Below are 27,403 nucleotides of genomic sequence, written 5' to 3'. Positions count from 1 at the left end.
TTTAAATAATCACTCCACTGAAAACAAAAAAACATAAATAAAAACCATTGCCAATTAGAATGCCAATTACTCCAACTCCAGCAAATGCGAGACCTATTGCATTGCAAATGCTTGTTTTATTATGTGGCGGAAAAAAGATTCTAATAGGATCAAAACAGAATCAGAACACCTCACTTGGTGATGTGCACATTTCAAATATTTTGCTAAAACCAAATTTCAAAACACTTATTATGCACTATATAGTTTGATCAGCCAAACTACATGTTAATGTGAAAGTTTTGTGGCCATTTCAATGGAAAATGCGCCATCATCTGTAAATGACAGTGCACTACACATCATGCTTTAGTGATATATTTATGAAAAATAAGTTTTTAATCATGAACTGGGAAATAGTCCTGCACTTGTCCAGGTGGCATAGCTATTAGTGAACTAAGAGGCAAGCAAGGGAAAGTGTGTACCCTAAAGAGAGAAATAGTGAAGGGTCACACAATTTGAGAACAGTTCACCAGTCAAGTACATTACAGTGAGGTCGAGTAGATTATTCAAGTCACTCGACCTGCTGGTATAGTAACATTTTTATGATTTTTCGAGCCCTGACTGAACTGCCAGGCCAGAGTGGGCAACCCCGTCTAGTTAGCCTTTCAAGTATGATTGACTGCATTGGGCTAGCATACACTAATCTGATCCACACAGTAAGGTCTAGTCCAAATCCCATCTTTTTCAAAACAAAAACAGAAAAAGCAATCACACCGAGGCAAAAGCCTGCTTGACATTCAATGATAACATAAATACAGTAGAAAAAATAAATGATTGGTTCAGCCACTTTCTCTGCACATGGAAAACAGTTATACAGTTGGCAAAGGTTTAGTGGCTCGATGAGGCAAAAATCTGTATTGGGCGAGTTGTTAAGGTACATAATATTTGAAATTACTGTATTCGCTAATACTTTTGCCAGTAATCTTTTTGTCTGAGCCAACAGTAAAATAGGACGGTAAGAGGCACTTGTTGCTTGTCTTGCTTACGTATAAGCACTACCGAAGCTAACCTTAAATCAGGCACCAGTTTATTTTCAGTCTTCACTGCCAGCAACATGTTAATTAATGATTTATGGATCAGAATTTTTTTTCTTCTAAATTTAAAAGGGGAAACATGGCGTTTACCCAGACTCTAACTCAGAGGTCTTCAAACTTTTGTAGGTTGAGCTCCCCCAGATGATTTTTTTTTTTTACATGTCGGGCCCCCCTTTCCCCACTCCCCACCACCTGACAAATTTCTGGAATCTCGTACACCACGTATTCGACCGACACCCTCATATCCCGGGCCATATCCGCCAAATCATGTCCAACACAATAAGTGTGTTTAGTTAACTGCAGGTTTGTGAGTGGGTGTGGTTAAATGAGAAAGGCTTATTACACAGCTCAAAACTCAATCTTCCAGCAAGTAGATTAGTCACCAGACCCTTGTGAACCACACCTGAATATAAGCAATGCCTCTTTTATTATTGCCTAAAAAATGGTGGATATACAAGGAACTTTGCAGTGTCAGCCCCCATTTAACTGTTGCCTTCAAGAACACACTTCTGTTTCTCAAAAACTACCGCCATGCTAGCACAAGCATTTTAAGAACTTCTGTTAGCGATTTGTTGGCAGAGTGGTAGCCCGCAGGACTAGGCCAGCTGTTCGCATGCCACAACGAGGTTCCAGGCCCACTGGAATGTCCCTCATGTGCCCAGGTGCAGTGTGCAGGCACTAATAGATGTGGGCAGGTGGCGTCCTGTGTGCTGTTCCATGGTAGAGAGGCCCATCGGAAATTGGAATGTAGCTGCTGCACAGGTAAGAGCAGTGAGGCAATGGCAGGGTGGAAGTTGACAGATGACAGGATAAGTAATATCAAATATATAAATAAATAAAACCGTTTACTTTGCGCTCGCCGCGCAAAGCAAGTGGTTTTATTTATTTTTTGTTTGATATTACTTATCCCGTTGGCTGTCAACTTCCACCATCCCTGCCCTACCACTCTTACCTGTGCAAGCCGCCGCTGAAATTGGAAGGTCATTTACCTCACGACTGTGCAGCGCTTCAAATACCTCACTACAGGAGCAGTCAGCATTTTATTTAGTAAGAACGTCCTTGCAAGTAGTAGAGGTTAAAGGGACCGTAGCAGAACAGTTTCCAGACTCCACAGCCAGTCAGGAAAAGCTAAAATACGCTCAGCCTGCCCCTTCAGAATATGGCCAAGACACGAACCGGGCAATGCACTGTAAGTGTGCATATGAAGTTATACTAACACTGACCCTTCAAATAACATGATACAAATTTACTTCAGAGCATTTATTAATAAATAAGTGTTATTTATCTAATTAGTACTCCTTTAAAAAAAAAAAAAAAAAAAAAGAAATACTGGTTTAACACCTTTAACAAGTCACGCTTGTGCCTTGAAGATTATATTGAAATGTTTGCCACAGGTGCATATCCCAGTGACCTGCCTTATAAGGATGGAACTTGTTACGCCAGGATCTCTGCAACAGCATCATTAACGACTGAACCTGCAGATTACCTGAAGGCACCATGACCTTACAAGTTATGTTGTGATCATTCATACTGGTAAACCAGCAGACTACACACAGCTCTCTGCAGCAAGCACATTAGCCCACTAAGCTACCCTACCGCATGGTCTGTCTCAGCAAACACGTATACCAAAGCAGCATTAATAGCGCATTCCCCATCGACAATTTCTTTGAGCGGTACCATTTGGAAAAATAATGATGCTTCCTGCTATTAGAATATTGGTTTACTGTCGTGCTTTCACCCCTCAAGACTCTGCCTTTTCTCATTTCTGCTGTCATCACTAATTTGTGGGTTTCTGCAGCACGTGTTTTCTATTTTCAGTTTCATTCAATGTGCTAGATTCTGAAAAATAAGCATTAAAAAACGTGAGGACTTTCAGATGCTTTCCCTTGAAATTATAAAAGCATGGGCACGTCGTGACCCACCCATTTCCCCTCCAACCCTCCGTGACCGCTTAACCCCCTCCATGTCCCCCCACTCCCCTTCCCCCATGGACTTGCGACGTAGGAAAAGATGGAAAGAGTTTAGGATGGAGTGTGCGCACCCCCCTGAGATGGCGTCGGGGAGGGCGCGCCCCACAGATTGAAGAACAGTATTAACGCCTTCACTGGAGTGATGTCAAGCCATTAAATGCAATCTGGACTTCAGATCAAGCAATGGCATTCTACACACCGATATAAAACACGTCAAGTCAGCCTGGATTGCTTGCTTTTTGGATTAATAGAAAGCACGAAAATAATCCACAGAGACTTCAGCATAAGCACTCTCTCTTGATACCCATGTACCACCCCACCTTTCATTGAAATATTAGTGTAACGCTGTGATAGTACATGCTCAACCAGATGATCAATCCTATTGCCCATGTATTAATTTCTTCTTTGAGCATTTGAATTCAGGACCATGGTCTCATTATTAACCGGGGATTTATAGTCTTCCCTTTGACTGGTTAGGCACATTACAGGTGTATCTCTGATGGCACAATATTGTAACACACAAGTTTAATTAGGTCCTTGTTGAGGGTCTTGTCCTATTTTTTTTTTTATTATTACCGATGCCCTCTGCCCACAATTCTGGAAATTACATGCCCCCCTAAGATAGATTTTAATGTCTCCCACAGTATCTGATCTGAACCTGCAGATTCGATATTGGCAGTAATGTATCTGAGCCTAACAACTATATACCTATTTCTACTATCATGACCCTATCCAAACTTTTTGAGAAATATGTTCATACTCAACTCTGTAATCACATTGATCATTTTCAACTCCTCGACCAATCCACGCTGGCTTCAGATCAGGTAGCAGTACAGAAACCACCTTGACTCACATTGTAGACAATGTACTTAGACTTCTTGACCAGAATGAACCGTGCCTACTTCTACTATTGGCTCTCTCCTCAGCATTTGATACGGTCAAAAACCACAAACTAATTGACCTACTTGAAACAAGGATGAAGTTATCAGGTACAGTGTTAAATTGGTTTATCTCTTTCCTTCAAGGGAGATCCCAAAGATTCAAAGTAAACAATGACCTTTCCAACAGTAGTCCTGTCTCAATTGAAGTCCCACATGGTTCCGCTCTATCTCCCACTCTCTTCAACCTATATCTGGAGCCCCTTTCCGAAATTCCGCAACGATGTAACATTCATTACCATATGTATGCAGAGGATACCCAACTGTATATAAAAAAATTGTCCGGAGGACATTGCTACTCTCAACCTTGCTCTCTTGAAAACGCAACAATGGTTATAGCTCAATCACCTTCTGCTAAATTCACTCACAACAGAATTCGTCCTGTTCAACCCGCACAATCATACGGCGCCCATTCAGGACTGGCTCAAATAGCTTACAGACCTTAACTGCACCCCTCATGTACTTAACTCTACTAGATCACTTGGTCTAATTCTGAACAAATGCCTAAATCACATCAGTGCTACAAAGAGAGGAGCCAATTACCAACTCTGCACATTAAGGAAAATCAAAACGTTCCTGTCACCCTCTGACCGACAACAAGCTGTCCAGTCCCTGGTGGTCTCTTGCTTAAAATACGGAATTGCGACCTTGGCTGGACTCCCCAAATCCAACCTGGCACCTTTAAGAGCCACTCTGAACTCTGCTGCCAGACTCGTCACCGGTTCAAGAAAGCGTCACCACATCACACCTGAACTATGCCATCTGAACTGGCTGTCCATTGACGCAATAATCAAGTATAAGATAGCTTGCTTGACTCACAACACTGCACCATAACACTCCCTCTTACCTAGCAAATAAACTAGAACTATCGGGTGAGAATCGGACTCTAAGACGTACAAACACTCTACGGCTGAAACCCCCAAAGTTCAAAGAGAAGAGAACTTACAACCGCGCTTTCTCCAATCTTGCACCGGGAATATGGAATGCTCTCCCGCCAGAAATCAGAACAATCTCTACGCCCTCCTCCTTTAAAAAAAAGACGTAAAACGCCTCCTCATCAATAGCCACTGGAGACAATAGTTCTGCAACTTCTTAAACTTTTGATATGCCCTTTATCCTGGTCCTCCCCTACATCAATGCTTACTGTTAATTATGCTGATGTTCTTATCCATTTGCCTTTGATGCTTTTAATGTTTTTGCATAGTTTTCTACCTGCTAAAGTTCATCCAGCAGACATTGTTGTACATTGTTTTGGTACCGACCGGTCAGTAATTTTAGGCTTGATCATGAATAGAATTGTGAGTCAATAACTTTGTAACATCACTTACATTTTAAAATGCTTCTCACATCTTATGTGCTACCTGTCCTTTGTTGCAAGCTACCTTTTGAGCAACACACGGATGTCGATCTACCTTTGTCTGCAATCTGCTCTTACTGTTGTTACATTGATCTTCCCGCTCTAGCCAAAACAAACACGCGACGATGTCCAGCGATGTGATACCCTGTCGGGTCATGATCGAACTTTATAAAACTATTGAAATAAATAAATGTGTTGGCTGACTGCTTCATCTCTTCTACTACCAATAGGGTACACAGCTATCCCATAGTCATTCTTCGTTGGAGTGTCTGTCTTCTTTTCATTGCAGTCATCTCATTAGCCAGGGAGGAGTGGTCAGATATTTCCCATAAAAGGTAATCATCCCCTCTGGAACAATTCAGGGCATAACCAGCAACAAAATAAGAATTTTGGTCCCGAATAAAAAGTGTCTTGTGCGCATTGTTATGTGCTATACTTCATTTATCAATCAGTCTCGCGGTTTGTGTGAATCAAGTCAATTTTTCGTGCGTAGTTTTTATTTCATGATCTTGACCTACGCCAACACCAGACCCTTGCCTTGAAAAAGCCCACGGCCTATTGGCCACTAGGGCGAAACACGTGTCGGCTGTTCTTTATCCACAGATGCAACATGAAATTAAAACTACGCACATAAAACTTTCAAAGAACGTCTATATTTCATTTTCCGATTACTGCTGACAAAACGGGAGGGCACAGTTCTCCACTTTTCCTCTATACTTACCCTTACAATGGCTCTTGGGTGAAGCTTTTCGCGAGGAATGTGCCACAACACGATCGGGCCCTGACAATTGCAGCACCGAGGCCCAGAAATTTCAACCCAAACATTTATCCACGACTTACCAGTTTAATCTTCGGAGGGTTTCACTAACACAGGGCAAGGATCGGACCAAGATAGGTACTGCACCACCAACGGCATTGGAGTGGCCAGGTGCAGAGGTTACTGGACTCAATGTTAGCCTAAGGGAGCGGAGGACACCTCGAAGAGGCACCGGTTGCAGGCAAGTACCTGTGGTTCAGGGGCACAGACCCTGGGGGCTGAGGTCAGCATTGTAGCGGCCAACAAGTAACACCAAGACTGCACCACCAGCGGTAGTAAACAGACTACAGTAATGTAAATAAAGTCTAAATAATTATTTTAAGTTGTACTCTGCTTCTAAAAAAGGTTTCGGAAAACATCTTTGTAACTGTTCGGTATCTACAGAATTTTAATCCGGAAGTAGCTCAACAGGTGTTGATCAGGACATAAACAATGTAGAATGTGCACACACTAAAGTAAATGTCACAAACTCCAAAGAGATAATGAATACAAAGCAAAGCTTTCATATGGGGAAAAAGAATCTCAATCGAAATTCTGAAGATAAATTGAAGTAGATTCAAGTTGACTAGGGTGACCAAATGAGTCCTTTTTTCAAAGGGCTGTGCTATAGAGGTGACCACAACAACACAGTCAGCAGGTCAACAGGAGATCCCTGAATTAATCAAGTTATAGATGAGGACATTGAGGTTAATACAACTGAAACTGTAATTGCAGACCAGCATATATCCAGTGAAGGGACGTAAGCATTAAAAGCTAGATCTGTAAATAGCCATAATCTGTCTAGAGGCACAGTGTGAAAGCCAAAATCAGTGGCCAGAGTTAAGGGAAAGCAAATGGCAAAAGCTTGATCAGTTATAGGAAGGAGACTTCAGGACATCAAAACACCGAGCGAGAGAGCTGGTGCAGAGAAGAGGGTCCTTTAATTGCATTAAAACGTATCCTTTGCTAATGTACTACTAGAGTGAAGCCTGGGAGCAGCAACATGGAGAACTATTATGCTGCCTGACAAATCTCATCCTTATTGAAAAATTCAAGTAGGGAAGCTATGATGAACATTGGGATGGCCTGTGGGGGCACCAAATACCTATTGGTTGGATGTCCAAGTGTCCCATTTTGCCAAGACAGACCCAGTTTTTCACCATCTGTCTGGGCAGGTCTCAGTAAATTTAGTTCATGTCCACGTTTCCAGAGAGCTGACCGATACAGACTGAGGCAAGTTTTCATGAGCACCGGTGCAGATTTAATGAGTGTTTTTTTCCATAGGTCTATAGGAGAATTACTTCTATGCTCATCGTGCATTTTTTGTGCTCCACAGTTGTTATAAAATCTCTAACCATGGACAGCAGTGCGTGTGTTAGAACTCCAGGGAGGGAGGTACAATCTGTATTAAGTCCCTATCAAAGGGGATCTTCTGGGATTTCACTGGGCTCATGTCATAAAAAGGCAGGATTGTCTAGATGATACTGTTAGGACAGCCTCGCAACACCTTCCTCCCCTTATCAAAGCCCTACTTATTGGACTTCTCAAACTAGAACTCAAAGGAACAACACAGCTGCTACACCCAACTCACTCGTGTCTCAAACCTCACTAAGAGTTCATTATAGCCCTTTCGAAGCTGGCAGTACTTAACATTCTGAGAGACACTATATATTTAGTGGTGATGATAAAGAGGACACATGGGTATCAATAGTGTCTAACCAGAAGTGGGTGGGCTCAATGCATTCCGCAGACTTGTTGCCAGATCAGCATTAACTGTTGCCAGCCCGTGTTAACAGACCCTGCGTCCGGTCTTGTCCCGGTGTCAGATTTCAGTCTACTTACAACTGCTGAGTCCAACGCGGGAGAGGGGTTGGCCTAACGGCTAAGGCGCTCGACCTCGGACCTGGGGAACTTGGTTCGAGTCTCGGTAACGACGCCAAAAACCCCCTGTGATTCTGGGCAAATCACTTAATCTCCCCGTGCCTAAAAAAATGAAAGTGTGTCCTCATGTAACGTAACTGGTGCTATGTAAAGCGCTCTGATAACGGATTCGGTTCAAGTTCGTGCTATATAAAACTCTAAAAAAAACTTAAAAAAAAACGCCTTCTTCCGAGACAGTGTGGCACAACTTGTCCCCTTCTCTTAGAGATTTGGTCAATTTAGGGAGAGTATTAAAGGTTTTGTGTATTAAAGCTTGTGGGGTCCTGTATTAACTCCCCCCCCCCCCACCCACACTAACCCACATGATAAGACAATCTTGGTAAATGGGTTTGTATAAGGTAAAATTGATGTAGATGATCAAGACTGCTACTCTTCTGAAATGGCATAGGTGATGAGCCCATGGATGTCTGGTCAGATGAAAGAAGAGGTAAAATGTCAGCAATATCCACCATCATGACTTCAGACTGTTAAGGCAAAACAAACGAGATCCAGGCTGTTTTGTGTTCATTTCAAGGAATTTATGTGCCTCTAACCCTCCAAAAACCCATTCAACTGAGGACGGCAGGACCAGGGATAACTATGAATAGCGATTGACAAAAACATCAGTTATAAAGAACTAAGAGAGAGTATCCTGGAACAGCAAATGCTCACTGATGAAGGCATGCTTGATCCGCAAATGCCAGTCACAAAGCCGCTCAAGCACAGCTATGGAATATAGGTGACTACCATGAGTAGTAATAAAAATAATAAAAAATAACTATCACAATACTAACGCCCTATGCAGTATTTTAACCTCAATTTTTCAACGAATTAAGATAAAAGTTGTCATGATTATCTACCATTTCCACTCATGGCGGAGACCTCTGCACTACGAAAGGTTGAAACATGAAAGGTTGAATGGCGCATGCAACTGTCACATGACACACATGTCTGCAATTAAAGTCATTAGTTCAGTGACCTACTGCATTAATGTACAAAGCCAATACATTACTTTTTTCGTTCCCCATTGGTTTAATTATACGTTTTCTGATTCCTCTGTCCAGCCACAGTTTCACTCTTGGTAAAAATACATTACTATTTTTTTTTCATAAAAGTGGAAACTAGAGCTATATTAAAACGTAAAATAGTGAAAAAGCTATAACGCTTTCACATAAATGCAGACGAGATCACAATTAAGTAGGACCTTATAAAATGTAAAATCATACAAGCAAAGCAAAATTTGCTAGGGCTTTATGGGGAACAACCAAACAATGCTAAAAGGGAGGCTTGTCCACTCTAAATCCTATAATCACCGCAATAAGTCAAACAGAAAGAAATGCAGAGTAACGGATACACAGCCCCATATTGCACTGACCATGGGATCACTGAGAGGCCACAAGTAGGCACTCTACTGCTGAACACGGATCTTACAGCTAAAAGTAATTTAACACAGCTAATAAGCAAATATGCACTACAACAAAAATATCCATGTATGAAAATAAAATATAGATTTATTAGAACTAGCGGTCGCCAGTAGGTAGTTATAGTTAGAACCTAGTTTCCATAGGAAAGCATTTTTTGATTTGCTAATAACTTTGATGAATCTTCGCAAAATTCTCCCAAGAAAACGGTCTATCCAGGTCAGTTCCTATCCTGAAAGTTTGGGGGTTATTCGTCAAGCAGGGGCTGAGAAAAAAAGGGGGGTGTCCCAAAAAGTGTTTACTCCATGTTAATTTCCATAGGAAACTTTAGCAAAGGCTACAGCCCGAACTGCTGAACCGAATTACACCAAAATTGACAAAAAGTTAGGGCTTAGTTCAGAACGTGACCTTTTTAGGTCTCGCCTAGACGAAAGCAAAGCGAAGCTTTGCTGTCTAGGGCGAGACAACTTATGTTGTTACTTCTGGGGGAATGTGGACAGCAAAGTGCCACACGCTTTTTCTTGCCGAGATTTTACCTCGTGAGCGCGCACGTCGCCGTGCCTCATATTCCCATGCACTAAGAAAGCCTCACTCACGCATGCGCACATACACAGCCATACACACACTGCATACACACACGCACCCCCCCTTAAACAGACACACGCGCACACAGACAGACAGACGCACGCACAGACACACTCAAACAGACACGCGCGCGTACACCCCACCCCCACTCACCCCTCCTCTCCCTCAACACACTCACCGGTTCTGGCGGTGCTCGGCGGCGGTTCTGCCTCTCGGGCGGCGGTAGCGCTTTGCGGGGCTCTCTCACCACATGAGAGCCCCGCCTTCCCCATGCGCCCGGCCGCTCTTCACCCGGTCCCCCATCTCGGGACCGGGACTCAATCAGGAGCCTTCGTGGCTCCTCGGGCAGCTCTCGCTCTCTCGCCGCGATGGGGCGGGACCGCGATGGGATTGGCCGGCTGCCCAATCGCTTCCGGGTCGTCGCAGGCAGCGCGGCGGCCCGGCGGGGACTTGAAATTACACGCATTTAACTCGTTTCTCTTACTGGGGAGGTTTAGGGCTCGAGCTACAAAACAGCGCCCTCGACCCCCTTTCCTTAGAAATGCTTGCCATTGTCGCACGGCGGTAAAGGTCACTGACACGTGTTGTGTTGACCCTCGTGCCCCCCTGCTCGCGCGAGACCGGCGGATCCACGCCCAGAGATCAAATAGCACAGTGTGGACGACCGTCGACCGCCCGGGCTGCGTGCACACTCTAGGTGAAAGGTCGAACACTGTCAAGGTCAGTGCGGCCTTTCACCCGCGCGTAATCAATAAAGCTAATAATCCTGGGTTGAAAGGTAATTTTATTTTAGAGAAGAACCGATTGGAGTTTTACGTATCTAAGAATCTAGGTGGCTTTTTGGGCGTTCCAGATTAAATTTCCACCACTCCCTGTTTCTTCGGACACTGTGTTTTTGCGTTTTCTCTGCATTTAGGGTGTGAATTTAGTACACCAAATGCATGTGGTAGCTCAGATAGCACCAGTCCCCTTTAACCCATGTGACTTCGCTGTGATAGTGCACTACTCATGACTCTAATGTCAGTAAAGAAAGTAATGCCGGATGCCTTCCACCGTGCTGATCTCACAGGAAGTGACATCACTGAGGGTAAAATGTGCGTAAGATTTATAAAATACTGTTCGGTGGAACCAACCATATAGTCACCAGTGTGCTATCGTGACATCCCTGGCAGATATCGCAATATTCCAGGGGCACTCAATCATTGACTGGCGGCAGAGCCTCTAAACATTCATCTACAGTCATTATATGACTGATTCAGTCGACATGTGCCCAAATGTGACCTCATAATCCCAATACAATCTGAACCTCCTCCAAAACCCAATAAGAACTTCTAAGACACAGGCACAAGCACCATCGTGCTCAGATATAACCCTGTATGGCCAGTGCAGCCGGGTGTGCTCGCGTACAGCGGTATATGCACAGCACATCCTTCTAACCTCGACTATATAACCTAATGTTCCTAAGGCAGCCTCATAGTGCACAGATATACATGATCCTCCATCCACCATTAATAGGTAGGACCCCTAGTTTTCAAGCAAAGGACCCCATTTCAGCATACCAATAACATTCCTGTACTTGCATCCACGTTCTAGCAATGTATCATTTCTGAGATTCAACATCCTCACACTCTAGCAACAACCCTACATTCTGATATTTTACATGCTACAGCTTACCCTTTTTCAACTACTCAAGTCCCCTATAGCAGTCCAGTGAACTTCATTACCAGGTGGCAGTTTTATCTGCTGTATGTTGTCCCAGTACTGCAACTCATGCGATACCCTATAAATTCCCATCATTCCTGACCAACAAAGCACTCCTTATATTTCAGTACTTCGTCCTTTACGGAGATTCTGTACCGCAATTCAGTGCAATCTCCAGCATCTTCCCTCATTACATTGCTTTCTCTTACAGATATCTCTGTAAGATGTCTGCCTTAGTTATGACCAGCACTTCCAGTACACCAGCAAACAGCTCTGGCAACACCTCTTCCAGGGTTGCCTCACAACGCCACATATTCCAAGCATCATGTTTACATTCATAGGTTCTTATTCACAAACGGCACTTTGTAGTATGTTTAGTGGTACTATTAGGGCCAGATGTACGTCCGCTTTTTGCGGTTGCAAAGGCGTTTTAGGGCCATTTGCAACCGCAAAAAATGTGTGGCCAATGTACCAACCCTATTTTACGAGTCGCTAATCAATTAACGACTCGCCAAATAGGATTAGCGACTTGCTATTAGGAAGGGTTATGCCAAGGGCGTCCCTTCTTAATAGCGAGTTCAGAATCCATTTATGAATGTTTTGCAACCACAATTGCGGTCGCAAAACACTCACAGTTTTCCACCCTCTTCAGATGGTAAGGGGTCCCCAGGGACCACTGCCTGCCCTTAAAAAATTAAACTGAAAAGTTTCATTTTTATTTTTTAAATGGATCCCGTTTTCCTTTAAGGGAAATGGGCTGCATTTTTTTTTTAACTGCTTTATTGACAAAGCAGTCCCAGACATGGTGGTCTACTGATCCCAGCAGGCCACCATCCCTGTAAGTGCTAGCCATTCCCAATGGGGTCGCAAATTGTGTCAGCCTCATTAATATTCATGAGGCACGCAATTTGCAACCCCATTGGGAATTGCAGTGGTCAGGTCAAGGTAATTTTTTGATAAAAAAGCATTTGCAATGCAATAGGTCTCGCAGTTACTTGAGTTTGAGCTATTGGTATTGTAAATGACAAAGCCCTTTATGTTTTTAAAATGAAAACAAAAATAAAAGGCATTGTTATTTGCAATTGTAATAGCTCACACTCTCGTGAATGCGAGACCTATTGCATTGCAAATGCTTGTTTTAAAATGGTGTAAATCCGTTTGGTAGTTGCTGAGAAAATAAAAAAATAAAAATATCGATATCTGGGGCAGGGGTGGGTTCGCGAACCCTCCCAACCACGAGCTTCATTCCAATTGGCTGCCAACACACCAAACCAGGCAGTGTTGGCAGCCATCTTGTGACTCGGTAGAACCGAGTCACAAGTAAACAGGGACACAAAGATAAAAAACAAGAAAAGGGGGCAGGGTAGAAACACCCTGACCCCCTAGGTCTGCTCAGAGGGTCCCACAAGGACCACCAGGGCCAAAAAAAGCATAAAAAAAAATAATTCCAGCGGAATTCCCGCTGGGGTCTTGAATCCCACCAAAATTCTTTAAAAAATGAAGTGTGGGCTCCTGCGCGTCATTTAAACGAGGCCCCCGAATGAGCCAGGTCCCGGGGGCATTGCTCAATTTATAATTGAAGGGGCCTGTGGGGCCCCAGCAGCCCCGGGGTCCGCCACCTCCCCGGGGCTATGTAATTGATATGGGGAGGGCATGCGGCCCTCCCGCAGCCCTGGGGACCACCACCCCCGGGGCTTGTTTTAAAAAAAAAAAAAGAAACCTGTGTGGGGGGCTCCTTCTCTCTCTCCGCCTGTCTCCACGTCTCCGTCCCGCTGTCCGTCTCCGTCCCGCTGTCCGTGTCTGTCTCAGTCTCCTCTCGCTGCCCGTCTCCCTCTCGCTGTCCGTCTCTCTCTCTCTCTCTGTCCGTCTCCCTCTCCCTCTCTCTCTCTGTCAGTCTCTCTGTCAGTCTCTCTGTCAGTCTCTCTCTCTGTCAGTCTCTCTCTCTGTCAGTCTCTCTCTCTGTCAGTCTCTCTCTCTGTCAGTCTCTCTCTCTGTCAGTCTCTCTCTCTGTCAGTCTCTCTCTCTGTCAGTCTCTCTCTGTCAGTCTCCTCTCGCTGCCCGTCTCCCTCTCCCTCTCTCTGTCCGTCTCCCTCTCTCTGTCCGTCTCCCTCTCTCTGTCCGTCTCCCTCTCTCTGTCCGTCTCCCTCTCTCTGTCCGTCTCCCTCTCTCTGTCCGTCTCCCTCTCTCTCTCTCTCTCCCTCTCTCTCTCTCTCTCTCTCTCTGTCCGTCTCCCTCTCCCTCTGTCAGTCTCTCTCTCCCTCTGTCAGTCTCTCTCTCCCTCTGTCAGTCTCTCTCTCCCTCTGTCAGTCTCTCTCTCCCTCTGTCAGTCTCTCTCTCTCTCTGTCCGTCTCTCTCTCTCTCTGTCCGTCTCTCTCTCTCTCTGTCAGTCTCTCTCTCTCTCTGTCAGTCTCTCTCTCTCTCTGTCAGTCTCTCTCTCTCGGTCTGCTCTCGGTCCGTCTCTCTCTCGCTCGGTCCGTCTCTCTCTCTCTCGGTCCGTCTCTCTCTCTCTCGGTCCGTCTCTCTCTCTCTCGGTCCGTCTCTCTCTCTCTCGGTCCGTCTCTCTCTCTCTCGGTCCGTCTCTCTCTCTCTCGGTCCGTCTCTCTCTCTCTCGATCCGTCTCTCTCTCGATCCGTCTCTCTCTCGATCCGTCTCTCTCTCGATCCCTCTCTCTCGGTCTCTCTCTCTCGGTCTCTCTCTCTCTGTCTGTCTCTCTCTCTCTGTCTGTCTCTCTCTCTCTCTCGGTCTCTCTCTCTCTCTCGGTCTCTCTCTCTCTCACGGTCTCTCTCTCTCTCACGGTCTCTCTCTCTCTCACGGTCTCTCTCTCTCTCACGGTCTCTCTCTCTCTCTCTCTCGGTCTCTCTCTCGGTCTCTCTCTCGGTCTCTCTCTCGGTCTCTCTCTCGGTCTCTCTCTCGGTCTCTCTCTCGGTCTCTCTCTCGGTCTCTCTCTCGGTCTCTCTCTCGGTCTCTCTCTCGGTCTCTCTCTCGGTCTCTCTCGGTCTCTCTCTCGGTCTCTCTCTCGGTCTCTCTCTCGGTCTCTCTCTCTCTCTCGGTCTCTCTCTCTCTCTCGGTCTCTCTCTCTCTCTCGGTCTCTCTCTCCCTCGGTCTCTCTTTCTCTCCCTCGGTCTCTCTTTCTCTCTCTCGGTCTCTCTCTCTCTCTCGGTCTCTCTCCCTCTATATGTATGTATGTATGTATGTCTGTCTGTCTGTCTCTCTCACGCTCTCTCTCTCCCTGTACTACAGCCGACATTCTCACTGCGCTCTGTGCTAACATCCTTATCTGCTTCACCCCCACCCTCATGTTGTATCCCTTGTGCACTTCTCCCCACCTCTGGTTGCTCTCTCACTCGTGCCCCCACCCCGTCCCCCCTGATTTTCCCTCGCCAATCCCTCCCCCTCCCCACCCGCGTCCGTTTTTTAATATTTATTTGGGAGGGCCAAGCAGCAAATTCCTGCCAGACCTTAACAAAAACAGTTTTTGCGCACTTAATATCTCTCTTTTTTTTTTAATTGACCGATCCAAGAGGTGCCAGCCATGTTAGATTGGTAATTAACAATGAAAATGGTGCCTCCATTATTCAGTAGGCTATATTCAATGTCTGCAAGTTGGAAAGCTGCATTAGCCCAAACCTATTCTTTGCAGACTGCAGTCACCTCTCTGTAAAAGCCAATCCCCCTGGTAGGCAGGTAGCAGATACTCTTCCTACCGAGCAACCTTTTAAAAAAAACTGAAAGGATTAAGCTTATAATATATTGTGAAATTCCCAACAGCATAGAACGTCTGAAATCAATGTAAAGTTGGGAGCAAACCTATCACAGGCACAAATTCCAACTACTCGCACACAAAGATGCCAGAATTGATAAAACACCTTTTCAAGAGCTCAACGTTGTGCCTTATCAAGTGAGCGCATTTATCAGCTCTAGGATGCCCTAAAAGAATTGAATCCTATTACAGTTTAAAGTAGTGATCCATAACTAAAACCAGTTCTCACAACTGTATGGTAAAGCAAGGTGAATAATAGTATAGTACTGGTCCTAATATTAATCTGGTGTCATGATAATGCAAGACAACACCAGGAATGTTATTAGTACTGTGATGTAGAACATGCTTATTCGATAGTTATGTTTCTGTAATCATTTGCAGATATTGCAATACACAATTTTCTTTGAAATAAATATAAATAGTATGCTCCAAAAATACAGAACTTTTAAAAGAGGCAGTCAATAAAACTGTACTTTAATGGAGTAGTTAGTTAACTGGGGCATTCAGAAACACCACAAACCAGATTTTCTCTTACCAGCAAAAACAATGACCTAAAAATACACACTTTCTGTTTTTACTTCACAGATCTGGCCATGGGAGTGCGAGAGGTGCAGGTAGAAGGGTGACATGCCACTGTGCATCATCCATCTTTTGACCTTTAAGGCAAAGCAGACCTTGCAGCATCAGTTACAAACAGTAGGGCAATCTTCCTTCCCACGCAGAACCGATATAGCACAAGTACAGCAGTGCAAGGAGGATCAATTCTACAGTAAGACAGGGTAGAGTTAAGCGTTCTGCCCCAGTTAGTGCTGCTGTTAAAGCCCCTGCACACACAACTGCTTCCGGAGTATACAAGCCTCGATCTCCACGGAACAAAAGCCAACTGAGGCATTCTGTGAAAAACCAACAGAAGATCTACTGTCGAACAGAAGGTCTATATAAAATAATTCTTAGGTCAAGACAAACAATTCTTAATCAAATAGGTCTAGTGAATTTTTTTTTTTTTTTAGGAAATGGTCTTTATTATACATAAATGCAAACAATTTCTAAAATTAGAACTATAAAAATTACACATCTGAAATAATGATAGTTATCAGCAGAAACAGTCAATTTAATAGAGGTGAAATCCAAGGTTTATTAACAACATAATATACGATGTCAGTGGGTCTTCACTGATCCTAAAGCGTAATTAGCAACAGGCCATCAATCTTGATATCACCACTAAGTACAGCTTTTATGAAAACTCAGTTAATTCATGATTTAACTTAAAAAATGTACCTGGGCCAACAAACGGCATTGGAGGAGCCACGATATGGCACACAACTGCTGCTGCAGCCCTCGCGTCCAGAGTCTGCTGAACCTAAAAAGCAAAGTCAGGGTATGTAACATGAACCAGACTAGTAGAGAAAAAAAACACTGCTAGGCTGATGAAGGTCACCCAGATGCCACAAGGCATGTCTTATCTTGTGCCACTCTGATCGGATTCATTGGGAAAACTCTACTATGACAGTGAATGCCTGATCAGTTCTGAATGCATATCTACAGTGTGCAGAGCAAGGGTGCAGAGACCCTAAAGATTTCCTTGGGGCTCATCTCTGTATCTTTGGTGAAGAACTCCAAGGAGAGGTCTATAAAAATTACTTGAGGTTTACACCTGTAAGCCTTTTAATAAAAACGTCATCTCCCATTCACCCCTGTTCCAATAAAGACAAAATTAAATGGGATGAAAAAGGACCCAACCTACCTGTTGATAGGTGTTAGTTGAAATAATGGGCCTATTGACTGGTGCAGCTGGCACAGGAAGGTCCAATGGCAATGGCTCCTCTGGTGGAGAGGCTGCCAATTCACTTGCTGGCTCATCGCCCACAGTCGATGTAGAAGCTGATGGAGCAGTCTCCTGTTGTGCTACCTCATCTTCTGCTACTGGTGCCACTGGGGTAGCAGCCTGTGGTGCTGGTGGAGCTTCCACCAGAGGTGCCACAGGAGCTGCAGCCGGAGGTGTAACCGCCTCTTTAATTGGAGTTACATTTGGGGGTGTTGCTGGAGTTGGTACTGCTGGTGCTGCCGGAGGAGCAGAAACTGGAGCACCCAACACCTCCTGCTCAAATCTGGAGAAAAGGCAAATGAGAGCAATCAAAATCCGCAATAGAAATGAAGACCAACATGTCATAGAGGTCACAGAAAGCAAGGAGGAAATATGTGCCAGGAGAAAAAAAAACATAATTCAAAAAGGTCTCTGGGAATAGAATGCTTAGCATCACCACATTAATAAAAGTGGCCAAACAACAATGGACATGGCATCCCAACAGACCACGGAGATGACCACCCAAGTCACAAAAGCATAGAAACCACTTTATTAAGATAAAAAGAGGCACGTTTTAAAAATTATATCAATCTCACTTGACTCAGTAAAGAGAAATTTTGGGAAAAAAATGGGCATCTAGTTTACCAAGGCCCATGTTAAGGAACATTTGAGGAACAAATAGAGCCAACAAAGAAGCATGTGCAGAAGGTTACTCTTCTGTAAGATGGGAATTGCTACTAGGTTCTAGCTGCATAGATGAAACGATCAATGGTCTTCAACACCATTTCCCAATTTGTGAGGCAAGGTCCTTTGGAGTATCACTGAGCTTCACTATGTTTATTTATATATAATACAAGCTGGAAAATTCAGACCGTTCAACTCACACTACCACAGGATATCGGCTCCCATCCCTCAGTCACTCAGAGGAGCTGATATCATAGAGGGCAGGTATCTAGCAAACTGTTTGGATGTTCAGTGCAGTAGATGTCCATTACGGGGTGTGAAACCCCCTCAAGGATATCAGTGGCAGTGTCATGTTGGTTTTTTGCTGTTGGAGGAGGGAGGCAGAGAATTTACAGTGCCTCGGACTGGGTTCGGCACCAAGTCCCACTTCCTCCGCCTGCAAAGCCCCCACTACTACTCACACAGAACATTTTTGACAGGTCTGGAAATGAGGAAACAGAAAAAACAGTAATGTACATCCAGAAGTCACAGACTAAAACCATAGGTGTCCAGTGGACGGATAAACTAGTACAGTACTGATATTGCAGTCCTAGATTTTAAAAAAGAAAATACTTTCTTTTTATGTCGGTAGCCCATATCCCCCATCTGCATGGCATGCTTCATCATAGGCTTCATCCTCACACGGGTAATTGCAGTCATGAGCAGTGGCTACCTCTCTTAAACTCTGTTAATGGATGTTTTTACAGCAGAGGGCATATGAAGTCTAGATGCAGTGGGGGTGACCTGAATGGGTGACTGAGGAGTGATTATCCCTACCACCTCTAATACAGAGATACTAACATGGTAAAAACACCTTACTTAGGACAAAAATATTTATTCTCGTCCCTGTGTGATAGAATAAAAACAAATGGGAATAATTCAACCCTTTTAAAGGGAAATCTTACAGCTCCTAGCTTGCCCTTCTCTGAGGTGGTGTGAGCTTTCTTCGGGACCAAGGTTTACATTTCTGTGTAGGAAGGGCTTAATTTAGTCTGTATAATGTAAAAAGGAAAGAAACATCTTGTACGGAATCCTTAAGGGCACCTCAACTGACAAACTGAGGTGCTTTAACAATCACATTGTCAATTATAAGACCTATTTGTTTCCTTTTCACATTATACAGTCTATATTTGGCACCAATAGTGTCTAATTTTATAAAAGGACGGTCTAAACCCCTTCCCTCAGTGATAACAGTCATCCTACAAGTGCCGCTTTAGGACTAAACCAAAATACTCACATTTTAACATACACTTACAACATAAAAGCAGGCATAATCTACTAGGAGCTACTATTTCGGATTGTAAAGTAACAATGCTTTCTGGTTGCTCCACTAACCGCACAGTGCCAAAATTCACTAGTTCATGCACAACAAACTAACCATACTTGTGGGATGATACAAACCCAAGGACCCTGTAGTCCTAAACTTTTTCTCAGAGATGAAATCAGGCAACAGTGGGATTCGTTTATTTGAGGTTTTGTATTGTGTCAAACAGGGTACCAAGTCACAGCCTAGCTTAAAGCAATACTTGCTGCAAAATGTACGTTAGTATTTGAAGTTAATAGAGTGTCAGCAGCACAACATTGCAACAAACTTTACAGTTAAGTGGTCTACAGATTATGGATTCACAAAATGATGGCCCATTGTGGGAGAGGGGAGGCTTGCTTGAAAAAAGTCTTATTAGCAGCAGGGAGTAGTTGTACTTAGTAGTAGTAGAAATAATACTTTTTAGGAGATTTCTCCACTGCATGGCATTTTTATTATCTAAATCTCCAAAGGAGGTCTTCCACAGAAGTTAATCATAGAATAAACTCTAAACCCTTTAAGAGAACCTGGGGAAACTAAAAAGATCCATGTTAAAGTACTAGCGCATGTTCACATCACAAGGCAAGCACATCTGCGGCATTCCCCAAATCTCATCCCTCAGCCAAACACTCTTCAATGTCTACATAAGACCACTCGCAGACATCGTCAGACAACACAAAATCATTTCATACACCAATGACAAACAGCTCATCCTATCACTGTCTGCCAACCCCACCTCAAAGAAGTCTAACTTCCACAACTGCATCAAGAACGTTTCAGCATGGATAAAGGACAACTGCCTAATGCGAAACAAGGACATGACTGAAGTTTTGATCTTTGGCAAAAACACTTGCCTTCTGGAACACCTTCTGGTAGCCACTGGAACTCAGACCCACACCCACGTCGACCCATCACCATCAGGACGACAGTAACGCATGCCCCCATCACCAGCCCACTGGACTAAGGCAACGCGCTCTATGCAGGCACCACCATCGAACTTATGCAAAGACTCCAGACAATCCAGAACGCAGCCTCCAGACTGATCCTCAACCTGCACAAGGGAACCCACATCAGCCAGCACCTGAAAGACCTCGACTGGTTCTCGCCCCAGAAGAAATGCCCTTTCAAGCTCCTGACTCGCGCCTACAAAGCCTTCCATGACCTAGGCCCCACCATCTCCACTTGCACCATCCTCCCAGCAACCTCCACTCCAACCACCTCGATCTCGCAGAGCTCCTACATATATGCCACACCGGAGGACCCTTCTTCTCGCCGCCAAAGCCTGGAACATCCCCCCCCCCCACTCCACCTCCACACCTCGCTACATTTTACTTCCATCACTTCGTTCTGCAAAAATCATTTGCACGAAAAGAATACATCCATTTTTTGCAAATTTATTAAAGAAGTGGCATGGTCTAACCATGTTCAGTGATGCCTTCTTATTCATTTGGCAAATATGTGGAATCAGATTACTGCTCGTACTGCAGAGCAGTTCCAAGCACTCAGCATGTCCTTGCCTATGATCTATACTTAATCGATTGGACCTTTTAAAAAAAAAAAATGGTTCACTTTTATTCAAAAAGAATTTAGGATAGTTTCTTTTGGAAAAATATTACCAGCCTACGAGCAATTCTAGTTTTAGATGACAGGGTCATGAGCTGATCGACAAGAAAGAGGGCGGAAGAGCAATTATGAAGCACGAAACTCTTCAGGTAACACATCTACCTCAACGGGACTCAGACAGATTTGATACGTTGAAATGTAAAATCTCAGCAAACTTTCATGGTGTTAGTGGTATACCAGCACCAGACACTAAGGAGTAGGAATTTATGTATGTATTTCTACAGCACAAACCTCGCGAAAATACAGTGGAGTTAACAGAGGTGATTACCCAGGTTTTTCTGCCAAAAAAAATCACTTCTCTTAGGTGTTTTGATGAATGTGCTCAATAATATACTGGCAGCAATCTTTTTTGTTGGCAAAGAAACAATTGGTCTGAAGCAATCTGACAACTGTGCCACATACCAAGCATCACATACTCTACGCTTGGTGTTTGAGCCATATGGCACACTTGTTTCTTCTCTCGCTAGAATGGACATATTCTTATTTGTCCCAAGAAAGCATGAAGATACAGAAGAAAAAGAGGGGAAAGCGCCAACCAACAATGGGCGGGGTTACTATACCTTTAAAACAACACGTCCGCTGCGTCTCCCTCAAAATGCCAGACCCGTGATCAAGGGCGCGTGAGCGCCAGAAACATGTTGGGACGTTATGGCTGTCAACGAGCGACATTCACAAGTTGGTGCGCTGTGCTGCCTGGCAGATCTTGAATAAAGACACACTGCGAGAGGTTTTCCAATTTTCGGCTACTTTGCATATGAATATATATATATATATATATATATATATATATATACATATATATATATATATATTTTTTAGCCACCAGAATAAATACGATCAAGCAGGTACAGTTCGAGATAGAAATACTTTATGTTTTCAAACATCGACACTCACTGCAATTTTCAGAGGCTGCAATGTTATCCTGACAGGAAAAACAAATACGCCAAACAGGTAGAGTACAGCGACTTACAAGACCAGTCTCTTGGCCTTACAGTGAGTAGGGGCAAGGCCCAAGGCAGCACCAAGAGGTCATACTGGGCGACAAAGTACAGAGGCGCAATAAAACGGTGGGTGCCCAGTATTGGTCTATCGGGATCGGTCTTCGTGAAAAGGGGCTGTAGTTTTGGACTTGGAGACTAATCAGCCTGAACCAACAGGTGGGCTCAAGTCTTGCTAAACTCGGGGACACCATTGGTCCTCTTCTCCACGGGTGACGGGTGCAGAAGTGTCTATAGGCATCGGGTTTTTGTTACCAGGAGCACTTAAGGTCAAGGGGGCCTGCAAACAGAGGCTGCAGGTGGCATTGGTGAGTCCACAGTGGGTAAATCAAAGGTGGGCTTTGTTTCTGGAGGGCTGGGGGGGGGGGGGAGGAAAGAGGACACTGGCACCATTGGCCCACTTCAGCGCGGGCTAGGCCGCACGGGTACAGTGGTGCTTTCCAGTGTCTGGGGTACTCTTAGGTGTTTTTTCAAATTCCTGCAGGATGCAGCTCACCTGCTCCGCGGGAGTTCCTGGTTCTTGGGTGAGTTGATGGCAGATCTACCAGGCTTTGGAGAAACATCAGCAGCCAGACAAGGTGTCTTTTGTGCAACTGTGGAAGTCAGCAGACAGGCCAGCAAGTTCAGTGCCAAGGCAGCTGCTGGTCTTCTGTTCTTGCTTCTTCAACTCTTAGCAAACCAGACAGCTTCATTGTCTGCAAGGTGGCAGGCTAAAAATGTATGTCTTTGGTGTGAAACCCTGTAGCTTTTCTAAAGCCGCTACTGGCTGCTCGCGTAAGATTTGTTTCTCTCTAAAGGCGTTACCCGACTTCATATATATGCTATGACGTTTCTATCGAGGGCAGCAGCTATGGCATAGGGGTTAGTCTTTAATCTGAAACAGTGAGTTTTTGTTTGCATGTTTAATTCAGAGCAATGGTGTCTCATTAAAATAATTTTCTGTTTTGTACTATGTTAGAACACTTTTTAAAATAATTTTGTAACGTTGAAAGATTAGGTCTCAGCTTTTTAAGGCTCTTTGTAAACAGAAAAACATTGTTTTCAGAACCCATAACTTAAGAGATCATTCGAATCCCTCCCCCAGCTGGTCATCCAAAGTTTAGCTGTTCTGCCTTTTAGTGCTTGCGCCGCAGACAGTATTGAAACACTAAGCAGTGGTTTCATCTCATTTTCTGAGAGGTGCCGTCTACATCACAAATTGGCTTGAAGAAATTCCAAATTAAAATTGTTGTATAAAATGGGCAAACAGATGTGCCCCATGTGAGCCCATGGTTAAGACATGACCTCTGGCACTGGTGTCTTTGGAAAAACAAATGGTCTGGTTCTCCAACTCATTGTTAAGCAACAGAAGGAATAATGTTTGACACAGCCTCTGTTAATAGTTCATGTAATAATATTCAGAGACATTGTTTGCACACATTGGGTGAGTGCTAAAACGTTACTATCTGTGGTCATGTGATCAAGGCCATTTTCTTCTGGCCGAAATGCGTCATGGTGATTGTCAAATAAATCACTAGAACGAATTGGGTCTATTCTTGCCTTCTTTTCCACTAAAGAATTAAGCACACGCGTGCTGTTATACACACACACATGCATACACATATATCCACACATACAAACATAATATATTTCCTGCAAACGATAAGGACACTATGAAAGATTAAATGAAATAATCTAAAACGTCAGTTATTTTAAGAATGATTAATTAGCAGTAAAACTATGAGATGTGTGAATAGCATATCATAAAACATGTATGACACTAACTTTGGGTAAATATTAACCCAATTTTAGCTTCTGCATAAAAGGAGAGGACGATAAAGTGGGACATTGTTTCAGAAAATTCATATTCAAAGATGTGCTAAAAGCTTTTTCTAAGTATACTTTTTGCATGCCATCATTATCATGACTGCATTTCTATAGCGCTCCTGGCATTTGAACTCTGCTGACGACGCATTAGTCTATGCCAAACAGCCAGAACAGTCCATACCCATTTTGCTCAAGATATTACAACAGTTTGGAGAGGTATCCAGACAATTGAATCCCGGGAAATCCAAACTAGTTCCGGTGGGAAGATTAGCCAAGCATCCAAAAGGCGTCCGGTGCTGGGACTCCCATGAGTGACAACGGGCCTTCGATATTTGGGGATTAAACTGGCAAATAAACCTGCCTTATATGCAGAACTCAACATAGAGAGGGTGGTGGAGGGGATGAGTGTGATTCTGGAGAGAACTGCCTCTGTCTCTTATGCGCAGGATTGCTATTACAACAATAATTATCCTTTCACATTGCCTTTACATGCTACAGCACTCGCTGTATAAAAATCCCAGCAACTACTTTCTAATCCTGAATGGTTTGCCGATTGATCTCCTCTGGGTCACTAAACGTCTAGCAACGATGCACAGAGAGTGGAAATACGGGGGCCTAGAGGTGCCATGGCTGTAGTACTATTATATGGCAGCTGAGCTCCAGTAATGCAATTCATTGGCTGGATGATCAGGACAACTGGGAAAAACAGCTACTGGCAGGCACACATGAGGGGAAATCATTGTCGGAACTATTGATGCCAGGTACAAGGTTCCCATCCTCCTACCCATACATAATACAGCATGTGGCAGGAATCTGGGAGACTACAGTTAAATTAGTACATCAAAATTTACCTCACACCTAAAACTCTTGGAAAAATATATGCAGAACGTTCCAGTGAACGATGTAAAGAACCAGAGGCAGATTTCTTGGAAGGGCTCCAATATACCAGAATAGTGAAAGGCCCTAATAACAAAAATAAATGATGCCACGAGATGGAAGGTGACCAGAGAGATCCGTACAGTGTTACTAGGCTTGTTGCCCGATCCCAAAAGGAAGAAATTAGGTAGGAAATGTGTAATGTTGAGACTGGTCTTGGCAAAGCGCTGACTTGCTATAGCTTGGCTTTGCCCCACGCCCCCCAGAATTGCGATATGGATGAAAGACGTATGTGAATGGGCAACAGCAAAAAAGGTCCACATGAAACAGCTTTGAAAAGATGAGAAATTAGGGGATAGGTTGTGGTCTAGCTGCTAGGGCGGTCGACCTCAAATCTCGGGAACCGGGTTCGAGTCTCGGCAACGAAGCTCAACATCTGTGATTCTGGGCAAATCACTTAATCTCCCTGTGCATAACCAAAATGAATGAGTCCTTGTGTAACGCAACTGGTGCTCATGTAAAGCCCCCTGATACCAGACACCTTCGGGTCAAGTGGGCGCTATATATAACTTAGGGGGAAAAATACTAGACAATGACATCAGGGCATGGACGAGTATGATGATATCAGACCTGAGGGGTCCCTCGTCGGACTCCTGAAATGCCCGGAACACGGTGGTGGGGGGAGGACCGGTGTTCCTTCAGAATTAATATAGCACAGAGTGATGGTCGATAGTATGGCTGGAACGCCGAAGGAATAAGACAACCCCTAGATGAAATATAATTAGACTGAAATCGACACCAAGACACAGAGGGAAGGGGGTGTGGGGGGGTTTATGAAAGTTAAAATGGCATACACGACAAAACTGATTATTGTCGAGTAACGTGGGATAAACAGGAATGTGATGAGATGTGATGAGAAAGGAGGTGCTCGATTTATGCTTCTGTAAAATAAAATTGTGATATCTATAAAAATATATTATTAAGCATCTTCTCTTGCTACATTCTATGTAGTCTATTAGATGTTTGTGGTGCAAGGCCTTCATCTGTTTCTGCTGGGGCCATATATTTTTTTTATAGCATTCGTTTCCAGATCCTGCCTGTCGAATGTGGTCTGCATTACCTCTTTACTCCTTAGTAGTTCAGCACAGCAATAGTGGTTCCTAATCACTGTTCACTGTTGTTGGTTACCCAAGTGCATTTGAAATGTTTTTACAGAGGTAAGTTTTTGCCATCAAAATTATGTAGCATGGGCCTATCTCGACTCATCAACCCATTGGGTCTTTGGAATCTGGTTAGTGTTTCATTTTCTGAAGTTGGAGTTTGGAGGTCACAGTCACTTCCTGATGGGTAGTACTCCTACTGCTTTCCACCCCATGGCAATTCTTCGATCAACCATCAATTAAGGAAGGTCTTTAAATGTATTTGTGGTCCTGTGTTTCCTCAAGCTGGGTGTTAACCCGAGCAGGTAGATCTCTGGTTTATTTACAAGATGTGTTTCTGTTGTTTCTTTAGTTATCGTTACTTTTGTCTTCCAAAATATTTGTATTTGTATGCATCCCCAAACCATATGGTCAAAGTATGCTGTTTTGCATCTCAGACAGGCATTGCTTGCCCCGGGATACGTTTCCCCACGTCAGGTGTGCCCCTCTCACAAGGGCACTATGTCTAGAATTGACTAAGAATTATTTTAGATGGGTCCACTGCATCCCCAAATGGGCATAGCACTCTTCAACTGTATGTGTTCCACTGTCTCGCATCACGCCAGAGTCCATTGGGGCTTATATCTTATTTTTAAAATCTCCCTGAAGTGTAGTAGGAACCATATTTGGGTCTCAAATGCATAGAGCCTAGTGCTTCCCATAAAAGTGGCACATAAATGACAGCAATGTCTGGCTACTTTCACTAATTTTGGGGCCTTAACTGTCTGAGTTGGGCCTGCTATTACCATCTCATATAGTGTTGTTGCTGTTAATTTGGCTTCTATATCCAGCTTTTCAGAATTACTACTTCTTCCGAACCAGATCATGGGCCAATGTATTTGGCTTTCAGATAACAGCTCTCTTAATTGGAGTGCCCTAGTCCTGCACTTTCAATGGACAGTTGTCTTGATAAGAGCAACATTTTCCCGTCCATTCCCCCAGTATGAGATCTGAAAGCAATGCATACCGTTCCGAGAAGATATTCTACATTAACACTGGTAGAACTGTAAACAAAATACAATAGTCTATGGTAATACCCTCCTACTGGGGCTGTCAGTAACCCTAAAAGTTAAAATTACAAAAAGTAAAAATCATGGCTCTTCAGCAGATTTGCCTAATAAGGAAGTTTGATAAAGTTACAGAGGCACATAGAAGTCTGCACTGGCTTTGTACTGAGCAGAAAATCCAATCCATGCATTTTCTTGCTGCACAAAGCAATTTAACCACTAACAAACTGTTCCTTAGAAACCTTATTTAAACTATACAGATCAGTCCAGACACTACGATCAGAAGAACACCTTCTACTCCAAGTGCCTACGATAAAGAAGACAATGGTGCTAGAACCTTATTCACAACAGCAATTAGTCAGAACACTTAGTAAAGTTAATTATTACGTTCAATGAAGAGCCTAGAGCCAAAATTCGGGGCTAGCTACTAAAGAAGACTTAAATCGATTGTTTAAACGTCAGTTTTTCTAAGGATAAACAGACCAAAAAATATTGTGTCCACCAAGTAATTTAATGTACTTGTTTTCAGGTGGAGACTCATTACAT

At 43.8% G+C, this 27,403-nt stretch overlaps 1 protein-coding gene across 1 annotated transcript in view; it reads right to left on the bottom strand.

Annotated features, from left to right (window-relative positions):
* RBM42 (RNA binding motif protein 42) overlaps window positions 1-27,403 on the bottom strand; it is a 180,994-nt gene that overhangs the window by 140,875 nt on the left and 12,716 nt on the right. Inside the window, exons 2-3 of the mRNA XM_078655417.1 lie at window positions 17,263-17,626; window positions 16,797-16,878 (exon numbers count right to left, since the gene is read on the bottom strand). Coding sequence (XP_078511543.1) covers window positions 16,797-16,878; window positions 17,263-17,626 — 446 coding nt within the window. The remainder of the gene's footprint in view (window positions 1-16,796; window positions 16,879-17,262; window positions 17,627-27,403) is intronic.

This window comes from Lissotriton helveticus, chromosome 7 (assembly GCF_964261635.1).
Source record: "Lissotriton helveticus chromosome 7, aLisHel1.1, whole genome shotgun sequence".
Lineage (NCBI taxonomy): Eukaryota > Metazoa > Chordata > Amphibia > Caudata > Salamandridae > Lissotriton > Lissotriton helveticus.
This window is presented reverse-complemented; position numbering and strand designations above follow the sequence as displayed.